Consider the following 18,267-nt stretch of genomic DNA (forward strand, 5'->3'; position numbering starts at 1 on the left):
GCAATTAAGTTTTTTTTCAAGTCTAGCTCTGCTAGCAGTGGTCAAAGAAACAGTGCTAGCAATTGAAAAAAATTGCAAATATTAACCAATTCATTCTGTTCATGCATATCAGATATCCTAAGCCCAGGACTGAGAGACAAACTATTCACACTGCATGAATGGCAGAAGGAAGCACCTATTTAATTCTGTCAAAATATTTTGGCTTAGAGGGACTCTTGGCTTCATTTCTTTTCTCCATGTTGCCTATCTGTATTATTATATTTAATCAGTATTTCTATTGGTATCTATTACTATTTGACATTTCTACACCTGCAACATTTGTACTACTGTAAAAGGGGAAGTGCAAGGCAGGGACTAGCTATCCACGGCACCATACACACAGAGCAAAAGCTAGTATTTATCTCAAAGGGCATGCACAAGGTAAGTTTTCATACAGAGACCGTAAAATATAAGAGCTATAATAAAAGTATGGAGAAAAGCAATTGTTAGGGGAACTGTAAGCAGGCTGTCGTGCCTGCTCCCGTGCAAGTGAGCTTTGTCCCTCTGAGAACCACTCTCCCAGTCAACAGCAGTTCATAAGTGGGCTTGAGCAGCCTCCCCAGCTGTCTGCCATTCAGCCAGTCTCCATTCCACAAAAAATAACCCTTGACCCAAACAAGCAAATGAGCAAAGCAAAACCTTTAGCCTTTCTCCAGGCAGCAACAGAGGGCCCTATTAGCAGTAGCACAACTAGGGGCGGGCAAGAGGGGCACCCCTCACCAGCCAACTAAGGAGAGATGCCAAAATCATCCCCCACCCTTGCAAAGTCCATGCCCCAGCAGCAAGAGCAATCCTACAGCATTACTCTTGCAGTAGATGGTGGTGCATGGATGCACTGCTACTGCTGCTTTAAAAGCAAGAGCCAGGGCAGGCAGAGCTCAAGGTAACAGCAGCAGCAGCCTCATAGCCTCAGACTGCTTTGGATTTCCCGGCATGGCTAAGACTTCTGTGCCCCGGGCTCTGAGAACCACACCGCTGCCCCCTCCGCTCTCTCCTGGTTACACCTCTAACTTTTAGCTTTGATCCTTCCTAGAAGTGAGCTCCTCTGGGTTTCCATCTGCCTTCTGCCCACAAACTGCTCCTACTCCAGCTCAAGCAACTTGCTCTCATTCCCTTGTACTTTTAATCCACCAGCTAATCAGCCACAGCTGGGCTCCTACCCCAGGGCTGTCTGCCCTACATAAAGGGCCAGACCACCCTGTTACAAGAGCTGAGGCTAGACCTCATTAAAAAAAGACAACATATTAAGGATCAGTGTGGGAAAACTTTGTATCTCCATATGCTGATAGCAGCATATCAGGAGGTCAGTCCCTTGTGCCTGTTAACTTTCACCTACACTTCCCCAAACTACCCAATCGTTCATGTAATGTAGAACTGCAAACCCCTTCTCTTGTGTGAAACATCAGCTTTAAAAAAGACACTCTAGTTTAAGTAACAGTGCACACTATTAAAGATGCATACATCCCTCAGGTTTGGGATTCAGCTTCTTTTTCCTTGACAGATTGAAAGCTTCTATTGTAGTAGAAGTTAGAATATCATCATAGACACTCATAGCGCTTTGTACTCTTCACAGTGATTACTCATCATCCTGTGAACTGAAGCAGACAAAATAATTTTGATAGGCAGAGCACAGGCAGCTGTGACCTTGGAAACAGTAGCAGGTCTTAACTTAGAAGTAGGAGAATGATTGTATCCTGCCTGCACCCTTGAATCGATCAAAACTTTATCTACCAAAGAAGCTTAGTGTAAATCTGAAGTAGAACAGTGATTCCTTCACATCTTTTACAGAGGAATTAAGGAAAGCTGAGAAGAATTTTATATTGCTTTCATAAGTATATGGGCAGGCAAGGAAAAGTGATCACCTGGAAAATCAGTTGATCAAATGGAGACTCTTTAATTTGAAGGCCTTGGGTGACAGCTCTCCCAGGATTCAAACTCCTGATGTATTTGGGGATCCCAAATACAATGAAAACAAAAGGACTGTACAGCAGGCACTGCCTTGGCCTCACTTTGCTACACTCATCTGTGTTTTGATTCCCTGGAGTACATGTACTTCTGCAAACTATTCTGAGCAAATCACAATAAAACTAGGGAAATTGTCAACAAGATGGGCATAGGACTCAGGCAAAATTCAGCCAACATTTTTCCCTTCCACCATAGTATGTGATAAATAAACCTCGGAGCTCCAGGCTAGTATATACAAGGCAGCAAAAGTGCTAATTCTCTGGTGGATTCTACAAGGTGCCTCGCTGTAGTAAAAATTGTATGGGATATTCAGACTTTTTAAAGCTGTATGTATCACTACCATGGAGACAGCAATCAGGACTCTCTGCTGATCTGAAAATGAGACCGGGAGCTGGGAGATGCAGAGTTCCAATCTTATCAGTATGGCTTCACTCCGATGCCTTAGATAAGTCACTAAATTGCTTTGCTTTACCTTCCCCAATACCATTTGCCAAATTGAGATAACAATTCTTGTTTTTTGGGGAGGATAAATGTCAGCTAATATCCTTTGACGCCTCTGAAGAGGAAAAAAATATACACATTAAATTATTAATTAGTAAAAATAACTAGTAAAAATTAAAAGTCAGTTGGAATTTTTCAAAATAATGTTTTTGTTTTGTTAAAAAGGTCTTTTCCCTCAGAAATAAAACACTTCGGAAAAACTGTGCTAAAAAACCCCCACAAAATATTTTTTTTTTTATAGAAAGTACCATACCTTTTTTGGAATTCTTCTAGCACCTATTAAAAAGATATTAAATCAGAAAGGCAAAATATCTAAATCTGTATTTCTATTCACAGTAAAGGTTGTTACCACTCCCAGTCTTCCATACTGGTGCTAACGTCATAAAATAATATTCATTGTGTGCCACGATTGATCATATTAAGTGTCTTTTCAAAGGTATCACAAAAATAGAATCAAGTTACACTTTTAAATAAAAATAAAACATATAGTTTCCAGTAGAATAATTCTTTGTTAGACTAACCAGATTAAATATTATTTAATGCATTTATTTAAAAGGTTAGGGGCTATAGTCTTTACATACCTGTTTCAAATTGTTGTTAAAAACACATTATATTTTTTTTAAAAAAGTAACTGACAGTTCAATTCACTATTTTATGAAAATCTTTTAATTTTTTTTAAATAGCCAACTATTCTTTGGCTGGCAGCATTTGGTTTGTTTAAACATAAGCCATCAGTCCACATACGCTTATCGCTAAAGCAAGGAGAGTAAAAACTGTGATCATGTTATAATCAGTTACTTTGTATGCCAGTCCTAAGGTAACATAATCAGGGCAAGTTTCTCTTACCTTGAACTAGATCTTGATTTAATGTCTTCCTTTGCTATCCTTTCACTGCCACTTTCTTCATTGTTCTCTGATTGCATCGCACATGCCTGCCTTCTTTTCTCCCATTTCTTTTGCTGATTGGAGATTTCCACCTCTACCTGTGGTGCATGTTCTGTTCCCACCTGCGAACCTGAGGAATGTGCCAGGCACTTAGAGGAGCTAGACAGTTTTTGCTCTTCTCTGCCAGAGTCTGTCTCTGCTAGCAAAGCAGGAGAAGTTTCAGTTTTTAATGCCTCCTGTGCAGAGACTGTACTGTCCAATTTATCCATATGGTCCTTTTCTTTAGATTTCACTAAACTATATGAAGCATTTATAACTTTTCCTGGGGAATGTTTGGTCTTTATACCTTCAATATTTTCCTCCCTGCTGTCTTCACAGCTGCCACAACATACACAGGAATTAATTAGACAGTTTGTGGCAGCTATACTGAGTTTATGGGCTTCATTCTCCTCTTCATCAGCTAAAGGATCAGAAGACCCAGGAACACAGCCAACGGCTACTTCTGGGGTTGTTTCCAGGGAGTCTGAAGTAGAGGGAGATTTGGGATTAAATATTACAGTAGCAGATATTTTCATTCCACCAGTCCTATGGGCTATCATCTCTGCTGTTTCTGCATCATCAGCGTATGCATCCCACCCATTGAGGTATAACTGAGAATCAGGGCCTTCTAAACAGCTGCATGAATTCTGAACAGAGATACCAGACATCTGTTTGCTATCTTCAATGGTGTTGTTATTGGTTAAGTCACTTTCTGCCTGTTTCAAAAGTAAAATTGCTTCTGTCTCATGACCATTCTCATACACTAAGGGGTCCCTGTACCGCACACTCTGCTTTGAATTGTGGCAAGGGCTGTTCACCCACGCAAAAGTGTCATTAGCTGAATCCAACCCAGCAAGAGCTTCACCAGCTCCATCTAGGTCATCCATAAAAAACACTCTGTCTTCTTCATCAGTTAAATTGTGAAGACACTGCCTGCTTGGGGAGGCCTCTGAGCTGGAGCTGCTTCTTATGCCAGGTCTATGTGCTGGGGACTGGCAGATGCTTGGTGGGGACAGCAAAGATGACATCTCATCTCCTACTCTATGGACCATCCTATTCAGCTGTTCCAATTCCTGCTCATCATACTGCATAGAGCAAGCTAGTTCAGTCTCTGTGTTTTCAGCTTTTGCTGAAAGCTCTTCAGTGGGTAAAGTTGCCGCTAAGGCAGGCGTAATGACAGATGGCACTTCAGGATCTGTTCTGACAGGAAAATCCAGGTCTTGGGATATGCAGAGGTTACATTCCAGTGTGTGCAACTCATCATCAGTTAAGGTCTGGAGGAGGTCCCTACAAAGTGAAAAGCACAAACATGATGTTGCATTTGTACATGAGAAAGGTGACTACACTACAGACACTACTAGCCACTTTCACTGTTGGCGAGGAAAGGTTTGAAAACAGACACACTGAAGGACTGCCTGGCACTTTCAGCAACAGAATTTCAAGTACATGTGGTCTTCCAGGCTTGAATATGAAACTAGATTAGGGAACATAGGTCATATGATTATTTCTGTTCTTGTGTCAAAAACAACACATAAAAAATCTCCTCCTCTCCAAACTAGAACCAAGCAATATAACCTTCCAACCTGCACCCCAATGTGAGTGGTTTCCATTTTCAATATATTAATAGTTCAAATTACGCCTCCCACACTGTACTTTAGTTAGGGTACAGATTTGCCATTCTGGGAACTAGTCATTGGAGGTAATTGCACCCAAGAGCACTGTTGAAATTTCCAAGCCATTACGTGGACAGATAGAAAGAATTTATTAAAAACATTAATCAACATCTCTTTTGCTGTGCTGACTTACTGGAAATGTCAGCCTAATTGAGAAAGCATTTTAACATATTTTGGAGAAGCTCTAACCCCTCAGTCTTATTATAGCTCTCACTGTCTATGGTAAGTTAAGCTGTTTTTTTCATTTTCCTTTTTGACTTCCATTATTAACACATTAATAGTGAATAACTGAGAACTGATAGAGGACAAGGCTTAGCCATTTTCCATATTCACTCTCTCCATCAGCTGAGTACTTCTTTGTGATTCTCCTCCTAGACAACATTATTTAAATAGCTGAAATAATATTCCAGTTCTTGCTTGTGAGTGCTGAAAAAGAATGTTTACTGGCATTTTTTCTTTCAGTTCTAACAATAATACTTACTGTTCTTGAGAGTAGTATTAATTTACAATGCCATCTGAATGATTTACCTGAATGCGGTTGTTTAAGGCTGATTCAAGGTCCTTATGGGACCCTTTCAATTGATGTCACTCTGGGCTTTAGCTTAGATCCTGAAAGTACCGTGGGTCTCTCTACTTAATGCTCAGAAACTGGGAGCATTGGGTTAAAACTACATAAGGAGTAGGGACCACAACATTTCATTTTGAAGCCCCTAAGTTTTCAGCCCCTTGCTATGGTAGTGAAATCCACAGCTCGGAGCTAGATGCCAATGTGTGGGAGAGTTGACTGCCTCAGGAAGGAATTTCACAGTAGCTGGTATGACTGAACATGAGCCACCTAACCTAGCTAAGAGAAAATATTGGAGAGGAGGATGCCTTGAATCCCATCTTTCTCTTGGACTTAGTGATGCAGAACTCTTCTGGGCTGTAGGAAGGTGTCTCCCTTTACATGAGATCAACAGCCCTGAATCCTTTCCTAGAGGTAAACACTTCAGCCTCTTCTTTCAAAATACTGGGCAAGAATCAGCCATTTCAGTCAAAATGGGGCAAAAGAAGAAGAAAAGAAAAGGGTGGTGCCAACTGCCTTTTATCCAACTCTTCCCTGGTTGGAGCACCTACCCAGGATACAGAAGATCTGGGTTCAATTCTCTCTTCTGCCTGAGAAGATTCAAACCCATATTTTCCACCTTCCAAGACTCTGCCCCAACCACCAGTCTATAGGGTAGTTTGGGATGGCTCTTAGCTTCTTCAGATGAAGCTGTCCCACTTTTCATGGAGTACAGGCTCACTAGTCATAGAAAAAGAAGTAGAATGAGCAGGGGCGTTCTCCAGGGACAAGCAGCAGCACATAGTTGTGCTGCTGCTATTTGTCCCCAGGGAAACACATGTATGTGCTCGCTTGGATGTATCCTTAGTGTCCTCCTTCCCAGGAAAGTGGTCTAACTACCAGCTGTCTAGCTGCTCAACAGTTATCAAGTATGAGGCTCTTCACACATCAAGACTTCAAGAAAGATTTACTCAAGTTAAAAGGGAGAGTGAGAGACTCGAGGAAAAGAAATAGACAACTATCTTCCACATTTATTTCCAATCCATGGCTTTCATGCCAAATTTGTTAAGTAAAAAGTCAAACAAGATTTTTCTGACTACCATTACTGCAAGATCAAAATGTAGCCTGAAAGTAAGGTCGCATTGTATTTGACCCAAACATCATATAATAAAATCTGTAGCATCAAACAGTAGCTGGCAGCTTGGATAACGATAATTGAGGCACAATAAAAGACAGCATATGCATTTCTGCAGTGACAGTGAATGTACATTGTTAGCCTTAATAAACCATATTTTTAAAAGAAATCAGTTAACTGAGAAACATGACTCAGAAGCAAGACTTGTATATAGCCATGTTCAGTCACAAGGAACCATCTGTACAGTCACTTTTATAAACATAACCACAGTATGTGGATTGTGTCCTCCACCTTCCACCTACATCTACATTCTCTCTGACAGATTTGTTTTCACTTCAAAACGCTTATTTAAAATTATTCCATGCACATCCTGAAATTTAATACTTGCCTGGCAATTTGTTCAGTCTTAAATTTCTTAGAAAGATTAACATATAATCTCTCCAAGGCTCCAATATCTTCTATGGACTCAGGCCAATATTGCTATCATGATGTACTATAAGATTTTTAAAATCTGTAAGTTTACGAATTGGTTTGATCTCTAAAAATTACATAAAGATTTCACATAATTTCAAAGACAGTTTAATTAAATAATCATCGGTGTTTGTAAAAAGAGAGAAATGCTTGATAGTATTAAAACAGTTGACAAGGTGTGATTACAGTTTATCTTAATTTTTTGGCATAAAATTAGTTGCTATTCTTATTACTGATCAGGGTACGTTTGACACTGTATAAAAATATCAGGCAACATGTTCTATACCAACCATGTTCTATACCAAGTTTATCATCTGAAGATCTAACCTGGCAACAGCCCAAGGGAAAGGCCCAAGGTAAAGAGACCCTTGTGTACATACTGAACATCACTAAAATCAGGGAAGCAGAGTTCACTGCAGAATCAGGGTCTAACTTTCTTTTTTTGAGAGCAAATATATCCACACACAACACTGAAGTGCTTAAGCAATACTCCTTCGCATTCAAAAGAAAGGATCACATCCTAAAAAACTCTGTTATAGGAGGAGGCAACCTATGGAATGCAAAGTCACTGGAGCTGGCCTGCAGACCCAGACACAAAAAAGTATAACTATTAATTAGCTGGGCTTTTGGTCATAATTAACTATTAATTATGACTTAACGTGTGTTGCCAAATACTACAGTGAGCACAATGTGCACAAAGAATCTACCCTTTAGCCAGCTTCACTTCTGTAATTATAAATTCATTTATGGTTGCCACAAACAACATTTTAAACTAAATCGAAACTTCAGCCCTACTCTGGTAGTCTTTGTTCTGGGTTTTTGTTCAGGCCTCTGTCTGATTAAGAACTAAAACTTGTCCACAGATTCAGAATCTATTTTGTTCTCATAATCAGATTTTGTTCAGGTCAAATTCTCTGCTGGTTTGAACTGGCATGTTTCTATTGGCTTCAATGGTGCCACTTTACAACAGATTAGTATCTGGATTAATGTTTGTGCTGGAAACTTATATAATCTTTTTTAAGTCATTTAAAAATCACATGCACAATTACACTGACCGCCCTAAAGGAACCGAGACGTGATTATATCTTATTCTCAGTATAAGCAAATAGGACCCGATTCAAAACCTATGATGTCATCTAGGGCCACTAGCAGACTTTACACTTCCTGTGTAATAAACATGTTAATCATGCAATAAACTGTAACAAACTTATGTTCAGCCAATTTATTATGTGATAAAAATGGCAAACTGGCCACAAAGATGTTCTATATTTAATTGCCTTCTAATGTGGAACATCTTTGTAGCTGGCTTGAACTACACTTTAATTTGACCACATGGCATAGGGCTCCAGCTCCCATTGACTTGAGGTCATGCCTTACACCCATACTACCCACCAAGTGGATAAAAGAATTGCTATATGCAATCTGCCAAAATTATTTTGGCCAGCTGTTGGCATTATTTTAAGTTTTAGAATGAAAACAATTATTGCCTTAAATTACTAATTCAAAACATATCAAGAAATACTGTATTTATAAACTGATGAAGAATAGGAATCACGATTAATTCCATTTTCTTTGATTTTGTATAGAAAAAATTACCAGGGTTACAAAGATGCTTTAAAGATACACAGTAAAGCTTCTTTTTCTTATAAGATATGAAATAAACAAACATATGAAGCATTTCTGCCCCATAGATCAGCCTCGTGCCATTCATTTGGCCCAGGGGGCCAAAACTTTGAGCACCATGGTTGTAAAGCAACTGATATAGGTCACTCTAGACAGGATACTGAACTACATAGACCTTGGTAATTCTGATGTTCCTGGGACAAACACAACAGGTTGCATTTCTGTGGGTCTCTATTTCTTTGTTTTTATCATTCACAAAAAAACGGTAGGCAGAGAATCTGAAGGCCAACACTGACAGTTGCACTGTATTTCCTTTTTTTTTTTTTTTTATGATAGGGGCTTTAAAAAACATTGGATATAAAAACCACTTTGGGGGTTCAGCTGCTTTCATTTCGATTGACACATCATCACAGGAATGCAATTTACCTTTGAGGAAACAGAGAACATTTATCTTCAGCCAAATACTACAGAAAATGAAAGACTGAACCATATTCTTAAAGTGCACTGCGGTTGTTACAAGCTGTAGTAAAAGTTTACATTGCCTACTGTGAAAACAGTAGGCCTATTGCATTCTGCTGGTGTAATCTAGACTGTAGATATTATTCCATCAAGTGTGCATACAGACATTAGGGGAGGTTAGATTGAGTTAAAAATGGCCACCCAATCTAAGGTTAAGTCAGGATGAGAGGGGGTGGGGGATTTAGGAGGCAGATGGAGTTGTGGGGGGAGGGTTCAGGGATAAGTGGGGGTCCACAGGAGGGTTGCTGGGGTCAGGAGGGTTTGGTGGGATCAGTGGGTTTCAGACGGTCTGCAGGAGGAGCGGGGGAGGAAGTAGGAAGGAGGACTGAGGAAGGAAAGACTAATTACCTATCCTCCAAGCACAAGAGATGTGTGCATAGAGATTCAGTTTGCAACCCCTGTTCTTACAGTGGTGATTCAAATTCAATACGTTAGGATTCTAGGTATCTATAGCAATCACCATGGAGATGTTGGCATTTATCATTTGTAAATACCCAATATCACTGTGGAGTTACAGATATTTACTACACAGTTCAAAGCCTCCAATTAAGTAATTTTCCTTTAAATAATACCCCCCTGAAAAGGCAGCTAATATAAGCTGTTACCCCAGCCACGCTAACACAATGGCAGAGTTACACAATTACCCAAACATTCAGAGTTATGTTTGCAGTGATTTTAAATGTCTCAGAGTTTTTACAGTACTTTTGAGCCCTCATTAGAGGCTTAATCCTACTTGCTGAAGTCAACAGATTCTCAACATCGATTTCAATAGGCTTACGACCAAACCCTAACTAGCCAGATTAAAGGTGAGTGTTACCACTGTCTACAGAATACTAGACTTATTCCTTTCTGTTTAGTGTCCCTGCTCTCTACAAGTCCATTGGTAACATCTGATGAAATGGGCTGTAATACTGAGAACTAGAACTAAACATAAATTCACTCTGCGACTCTCAGATGCCATGCTTATATGCCCACCTTCAATGGAAGTAAATTAGGATAAACTTGGTAGAAGTTGCTAAAGTTTATTATTAGTTTAAAAGCTATTCAATTAATCCGACTCATTTTAAATCATTCTGTGTTGACAGAATATATATTTTCATTTGTGTGTACAGCAACGGCATATGCTTTCTTATTGTATGATATAGCAGTATTAATGTAAATATTCAATATATGCAACGTGCATGCTTCTTAATTCAAATTTTAAAACTATTTATCCTGATTTGCAGTACAAGAACCTGAAAAAGCACATGCCCTCTTGCTATTAGATTACAGAGTAGAATCATCACTGCTGGCCTAATTTTTAGAGATACTCAGTGCCAACAATTCCCATTGGTTTCAAAGGCGCTCTGCACTTTTGAAAATCAGGCCACCCTCCATTAGAATAGCAGATAGAAGAATAAAAAAGATTTACCTGGCCAACAGACATTTTACGAAGCCAGTCTTGCTAGTGTTGTTTTATGACAGCTGTGGGGAGCAGTATAAACCCACTGTCTGGTTTGTTTGTTTTTTAAATGATATTCAACTTAACTCATCTTATACAGTAAGTGTTTCAGTAAGTCATGTGCTTTGTTTAATATCTAGAGTAAAAATATAATTGGCTAACAGGTACAGAATATTAAACTTTTTTCAAATGTTATACTAGATGCAATAATGTGCTGCAGCAATACACTGCGGTTTATAGTCTCACAAAAAGCACACTGCTGCAGTACAGCATCTGAGCATTTCAGCAGAGAAAAATACTAAAGTTCATCCTATTGTTTTAAATAAAAGTAGGGCTGGAATAAGGAGACCAGCTCTCCTGCCCTCTCTTACATGCTACCCTGAGTCTCCCCTGCTTCAAGCTATCATCTGCCAATAATCACAACCCAAAGAATTTAAACATAAGGTCACAGTGTCAGACACCTGGAAAAGAAATAGAGTCTGCATTGTTTTTAAATAAATGATGCTGGTGACAGAATTCTTCAGGGAAATTGCTGACACTCCAAACAATTATAAATAATTAGTATAATTGTGGGACTACAGATATTTCTTCCACAGGGAATATTCTGTTTATTTTACATTTTCTTCCACAGTTAGTCTCCTGCTGTGACCCAGGAAGCATTTAATTTTGCTATCATACATCCAAAGCCATGCCAAATGGAGATTTTCTGCACTGTGAATGGAACTGTCCTATTAAACAACTAGCAAAATTAATGACTTAAGTACTTTACTCTATTACAGTCTTAAGTACTTTAAACAAATGAGTCATCCCACTGAAGACAAGGAACAGAGCAAATACCTGAAGTTACATGTGTGCTCAAGTAACTTGGGGAACCAGGACCTATCTACCCAAGAAACAATTATTAATCCTTTTCTCCTCCCATTGCCTTCAGTTTCTCTCCCTTACAGGTATCTAGAAAACGACTTATCTGAGGTAAAATTGATAGGTTTATTTTCTGCAATATTCCACTGTACATTTTTATACCAAGTATACCCAATACATCTGGCAGTGAAATAGATGTCACCAACCCAAAGCGGATCAACTGTAGCAGGACATGTACCGACGCACGCTGACCCAACCATCTGGGTGAAGCATGGGCTGGCACAGGTCCTGGGAAGGAGGCCTGGGGCGATGTGGGAGCCAGGTAATTCCTAGTGCCCCATGCCTCCACACTGGGACCCACAGTGTCCCATGCTCCACGTGGAGCCATGGGTCAGTGCTGGACGGATCATTGGGACCCCGGCTCACTCATGTCTCCATGTGAAGCACAGGGCAGAACAGGACCTAGAGCAGCCCCAGCATGGAGGCACAGCACACTGGGAATTCCCTGGCTCCTCCACCTCCTGGGGTTGTCTCCTTTAGCAGGGAAAGCCTGGGGCTCCCCGCTTATGGAGACGCACCCCTAGGATCTCCTGTGTACATCTCCCGAAGTGAGGAAAGCCCAAGGTTCCCCGTTTCGTGACATGCCAGGCAGATCCCAGGGGTGTGTCTCTCCCTAAGCAGAGAATCCCAGGCTTTCTTCACTTAGTGATGTGCCCCTGGGATCTCCCCAGCATGTCTCTTTGACTGGGGAAACCCAGGCTTTCCCTGATTACAGAGACAGGCCAGGAGATGCTATCCATAAATGGGGAAACCCTGGCTTTCCCCACTTCCTGAGATGCACTCTGAAATTCCCTTTTGCAGGTCTCCGTAAGAGGAGAAAGCCAGGCAAGTGGTCCATGGGCCTGCACCTGCCTGGGAAACTCCTGGGTGTGCAGGACCAGGCCCCTCTAGCCTCCAGAGCACCTGCCTAGGCTGGCTGGAGAGTGCAGGCACCTCCGACCACCCACACTCTCGTCCCAACAGGGGTCTGGATGTCTGTTTGCTTTGCCTTTGGGCCACCATAAAGGCAAGGAAAGGCAATATCTGTTTCTACCTTCAGTAATGCAAATACTGAGGCTAGATGGTTACAAATCTAATTTAATTACCAAAGACAATGGGCCAGTGTTTATGTACCAGCATTGTACTGGCTTCCCTGTTGCTGTAGACCTCTTTTGCAAATGATGTTGTGTATCTAACAACATGTAATGAGCTGGACCTGGAAATATCCAAAGGGATGGAAAGTCATTACTATTTAGTGCAGATGAATCTCCAACTGGTGAATATGCAACATCCAGGGTAGCTTCTCATTCTACTTTTCCCCTTTTCTTCCTCTATTCTTTTTCTTCTCTCTTCCTCCTTTCACAGAAGCATTGCAAGGATATTACAGCATAGAGGAAGAGGAGGAAAATCTAACTTGAAGGACTTTGGCTCTGAAATGCCAGGACACTATGAAATAGAAAACCTTAGAGAAATAGCTTGACAGGAACTTGTCACTTTACTTTAATCACCCATATTATATGATTTTGACCTATCTAGCAAGGCTGCTAAAGATACCTGACTTCATATAAATTCCACATTACTTATGTTCAATTTGCTTAGACTTTCTCTCAATTTCTAATAAATATTTCTTGACTGAAGACACTTGATAAACTCTGGCTGCAGACCACTGTACTCAAGACCCCTGCCTAAGAGCAAGCTCTCACTTTGAAGAACATAATGACAACATTGACACAAAGCTAGGAATTTGTAAAAACTAGTTTTTCTAAAACCAGAAACTGAGATAAAGATTTTTTAAGACTGCATTGGAAATACTTGTTATTGAACAAACAAGCACTTTCCTGATGCATTTGCAATCTAACCATTAAGATTTAAGAATCAGAAATTTAAATGCAGTAAGCAATAACTGCCTTCATTGATTTTCATTCCTCATGTTGTAAAATGTAAGCAAAAAGTAAAGCGTAAGCGAAAAAGAATAAATGGTGAAAAGCACGTTTAGTTTTAAGAATTGCTTCAATTTTAATAATCAAAGTGAAGGCAAGTAAAATAGGCAAAGAATTTTTGTTGTGCTTGCATATTTGGATTAAATAGGGTTTTTGTTGTTTTAACTTGTATTGGATTTTACGGTTCAGTGGAATTTCTCATGACAGTAAGAACTACGAATTCTGCTCTTTACCTTATCAGTTCTGTGGCTCAGTGATTTATTTCTTTAAGCCCAGCTTTCAGCATCACTCAAATACATTACTACAAAGTTGTAAGAGTAACATGCATCTATTTTAATAGAAGGATACAGTACCACTAGCACAAAGATCAGTACTGCACATGCACTTGCAAATCTGTGGTATAAATCTTGTAGACAGATGCATCAGGAGATTTTTAAAGTCACAAGCAAATATTGCATGCCTAACGTCCATTCACTTTCTATGGTAGAATACATGTGACACTGTGCATCACCTAAGAAAGGCATAAATAAAACTATGTTTTAAAGTATTGGTGTCAACAGAGTTCAAGGAAGCTCATAATGACCAGATTGATTTAAGTGTCAGAGCTGCAATTTACAACCAAATACCACTTAAAGCTATGGAAAAACTCAGTTTACCAACATATTCTGTTCTCAACATCCTTGTCATAATGATGCATGTTAGAGAAAAAGCTAGACAAAACAGTTCAGAGAGGCAAAAAATAAACAAAGTCACACACATCCCTTAAGATATGAAGAGTGTAAACAAATGAAGGGAAGTAAGTTTTAGTAAGAAATCTCTTTTATATGAATTAATCGGGGTATGGAATAGTCTTTAAAGAGAAGTAGTGGAAGTGCCATCATTAAAAACTAACCTAGGAACAGCATGAAAGTATTCTTGGCTTCAGTCTAGGTCAGTAGAAAAAAGCTGAGTTGCCCTAATTTGCAATCTGGCCCACCTTGTAGCAAACAATTCTGAATATGCAAAGCACTTGGACTAGCCTCTGTGCATCTCTAATGCACAGATGCTCAGGAAGTGATCCAGGGGCTATGCAAAGCTCCTTCTGTATGTCCATTTGCCATCAAAGTTGCGTCCTGTCAGGTTCACAGAATCAAAGGAAAGTAGGGCTGGAAGAGACCTCATGAGGTCATCTAGTCCATCCCCCGCTCAAGGCAAGACAATCCCTAACTAAACCATCCAGCCAAGTGTCTGTCCAACCTGCTCTTGAAAATTTTCAGGCAGGGAGTTTCCACAACTTCTCTAGATAGCCTGTTCCAATGTTCAGCCACCCTTGTAGTAAGGAAGTTCCTCCTAATCTCCAGCCAAAATTTCATCTTCAGTCCATTGCTCCTATTCTTGTTCTCTACAGCCACAAAGAAAAGCCCGTCTCCATCTTCTCTAAAAATCACCCCTCTGGTATGTAAAGACTGCTATCAAATCCCCTTCAGTCTTCTCTTCTCCAACTAAATAACCTAAGCTCTTCCAACTTTTCCTCATAAGTTGTGTGCTCCAGACCTTGAGCTATTTTTATCAGTCTCCACTGGACCCTTTCCAAACTGTCCATATCCTTCTTGAATTGTGGCACTAAATCAGGACACAGCACAGTACTCCACGTGAGGCCTCACCAGTGTTGAACAGAAGACAAGAATCACTTCCCTTGCTTTGCAATTGACACTCCTCTTAATACAACTCAGTATGCTGCTGGCCTTTTTTACATTCTGTTAGCTCATATTCACTTTATGGTCTACTATAGCCCCTGGGTCCTTTTCTGTTTGTAGCACAATCCTGGATTTTATCCGGTTTTCCAAAAGTTTTTTGATCATCTAGAATAAAATCAAGCACATGTCCTTACGTTGCACAGTCCTAAGGTGACGCTTCATCTCTCACACTTGTGATGTGCTGGAATATCAGTTGCCATCAGAATTTGTTTTGTTTCTAGTATTTCCAGTTCCTTAATTTTATAATGACCAACCTAAAATACCTTAAAAGGTCCTCACATTCTGCTCGGCAGTTCTGAACATCAGGCCTCATTAAACATGTTCTGAAATGAACACCAAAACCTGAGACACTCAAAACAACTAGTCGCTTTTGAAAAAATAAATAGGGGGAGTCGAACATCTGAACTGTGGGCTGCATCCTGCTCATGGATTCAGGTCATCTGGCCTGCGGGGCTCTTAGGTAAGTCAGGAGTTTGGGAGTGGGACAAGCAGAGGTAGAGCCTCCAGAGTACGGAGCCCTAACTGGGGTTGTGTATTGGTAGTGTGGAGCAAGAGATGGGCATGTTAACCCCACAACTCCCTGACACTGCTCACTTTGCCATGGAGATGGACCTGAATCCAGTCCCCAAGAAGCCCTGCGGTCTGGATCTGGCCCCCAAGGAGCCCTACAGTTTGGATTCAGTTCAGGGCGATGGGAGAGTCTGACACCCCCCCTCACCCCCGGTTAAGGCCACAAACTCTTCCACCTATAACCGTTCTAGCACCACAGGAGCAGGATGTGAGCAGCCACACACATCTCACTGAAGTTAGGTTAATTTTATTACTTCTCCATAATACTGCCCTTTTACTACTTTCAAATTAAATTACTCATTCAGGCAACTGAGACTCAAAAGTTGGGTAAAATGATGTATGTAAATTGAGATGCTTTATAAAAAGGGACCCAAAAAACAGAAAGTCTGATCACCATTAATCTGACAGAAATAATGGACAGAAATAACCCATGAAATCACTGAGTATTGCATCATACTATAATGAGTTAGCCACAGGAAATGTAAAATAAATATAGTTAAACAGAAACATGAATGTTGCTGAAAACTGTATTTTCTAAAACCTTATAATGCCTAGCTTTGTCAATGCAGACATCCCCCCTACCTGACTTATCTATCAAAACAAAGAAACCTAAAAAAAAAAATCTATTAAAAAAAGAAAGAATTATGAAGAACCAAAAGTATTTTAAAAATACCAGAGTAAAGAAGATCAGCTGGAAATGACAGCTATGTACAACAATGGGATACAGGAGGAAAATAGGGGCAAATTATGGGATGGAAGAAGCATGGAAACAGGTTTTTTTTTAAAAAACATTTTTCAAGTGTAATTTTCAAGCCTTTCATTTTCACCACAGGAAAGAAGTAATTTCAAGAAACAAATCTTTTCAACTTGCCTTATTTTTCGTAGCAAAGTATGGAAGGGTCTGAAAAGCTCAGACATATCTTCTGGTTTGTGGTCCAGGTTCAGGGGTCCTTCAGAGTAAACTACAAGCCCACTGCATTTAAGGCACACAAACAAAAAAAGAAGCTAAAAATTAAACTCAATTTTTCATGATACTTGGACTGAACACAGAATGAACAATCAGAAAATCAACATTAGACAGATATTTGAAATTATGCTCAGGTTGAAGGTTATATAATTATGAACAATTTAATGCAATTATCTGTTTTCTTTCAGGGTCTTTTTGGCAAGAGGTTACATTTAATTGATATTTGAAACACTGCAAAGAATTTTATCCTAAGTGTGGGGAGAAAACAATTAAAACATTACAGGAAGGATACATATTTTTAGTTTACAGGTTAGGTAACAAAAAAATAAAAGCAAGGGCATAAAATAAATTGATAATTAAATAATGTAATCATCAGAGTATTCTGGGGACTCTGATCGTCACAAGATCAATTCCAACTGGTTGCTTCTTTCTATTTTAAACAGATTCTTGATAGTTTGTTTGACCCATTTGAGCCTCTCTGCTTAGCTTTTCCGAAGCAAATTCCTGACAGATTGGTAGGGGAAAAACCCCACACGTGCTAAGAAAAAGAAACGTGATGGATATACTGTATTTACCTAAATCCAAAGTGACTGGGTTTAAGATGACCCCCTCAATATTTAGATTCTATACATGGAAGGGCGCTTTCCAGTTCCAACCTGGCGCCATGGCAGGGACGGAGGGGATGTCACCAGCCCCATGGGGGGAGGGGGTGTGGCTCAGCTCTACAGGGGGGACAGGGATTGAGCCAGGGGAAGTGTGACCCAGCCCCATCCAGCCCAGAGGGAGGGGCATGACTCAGCCTCATCCAGCTGCCCGAGTAGGGGGAAGGAGCATGAGGGTATGACCTGGCCCCAAACTGCTGTGCAAGGCTCAGGGTTTGGGAATTTGGCAGCAGGGGAGGGTGGCCATTTTTACTGCCACACTTCCTGATCTGTGGAGAGCCCCGTGGGCCAGATACCTCTGGCTCTACAGGCTGCATTTGGCCCACGGGCCAGAGGTTGAGCACCCCAGTCCTAGATGATCTGAATCTCACATAGTAAGATCACTCAGTGTATTAAGAACAGCAAACTAACTTCTTGCTCACTTTTTTTGTTTGTACGGTCCAGCTCTGTTGTAGGTGAGCAAGTTAAGATCTTTTGAGAGGCTCCAGCATACACCCTATGCTGGTATCACAGATACTAAGATCTCAGTGTTGCTCAAAATCAGTACATGGAGGAATCACTTAAGTTCTTTTTATCTATCATCTGGCAAGTTTTGTTGTTTCCTGTCTTTGCAACCCAAATGACATAAGATAACAAATTGTTAAAACATTCAAAATA

The 18,267-nt window shown here is 40.2% G+C and overlaps 1 protein-coding gene across 5 annotated transcripts in view; it reads right to left on the reverse strand.

Annotated features, from left to right (window-relative positions):
* The window catches only part of ZFYVE28 (zinc finger FYVE-type containing 28), a 264,687-nt gene that overhangs the window by 65,085 nt on the left and 181,335 nt on the right, over positions 1-18,267 (reverse strand). For 4 of the 5 annotated variants that reach the window (XM_025212577.1, XM_014523299.2, XM_006030895.2 and 1 more), the window contains exons 7-8: positions 16,853-16,954; positions 3,352-4,716 (exon numbers count right to left, since the gene is read on the reverse strand). In XM_025212577.1, the coding sequence (XP_025068362.1) occupies positions 3,352-4,716; positions 16,853-16,954 (1,467 nt within the window). The remainder of the gene's footprint in view (positions 1-3,351; positions 4,717-16,852; positions 16,955-18,267) is intronic. The other variant, XM_025212578.1, reaches the window with a different exon arrangement.

Source organism: Alligator sinensis, unplaced genomic scaffold, assembly GCF_000455745.1.
Source record: "Alligator sinensis unplaced genomic scaffold, ASM45574v1 scaffold1051_1, whole genome shotgun sequence".
In the NCBI taxonomy this organism is placed as follows: Eukaryota; Metazoa; Chordata; order Crocodylia; family Alligatoridae; genus Alligator; species Alligator sinensis.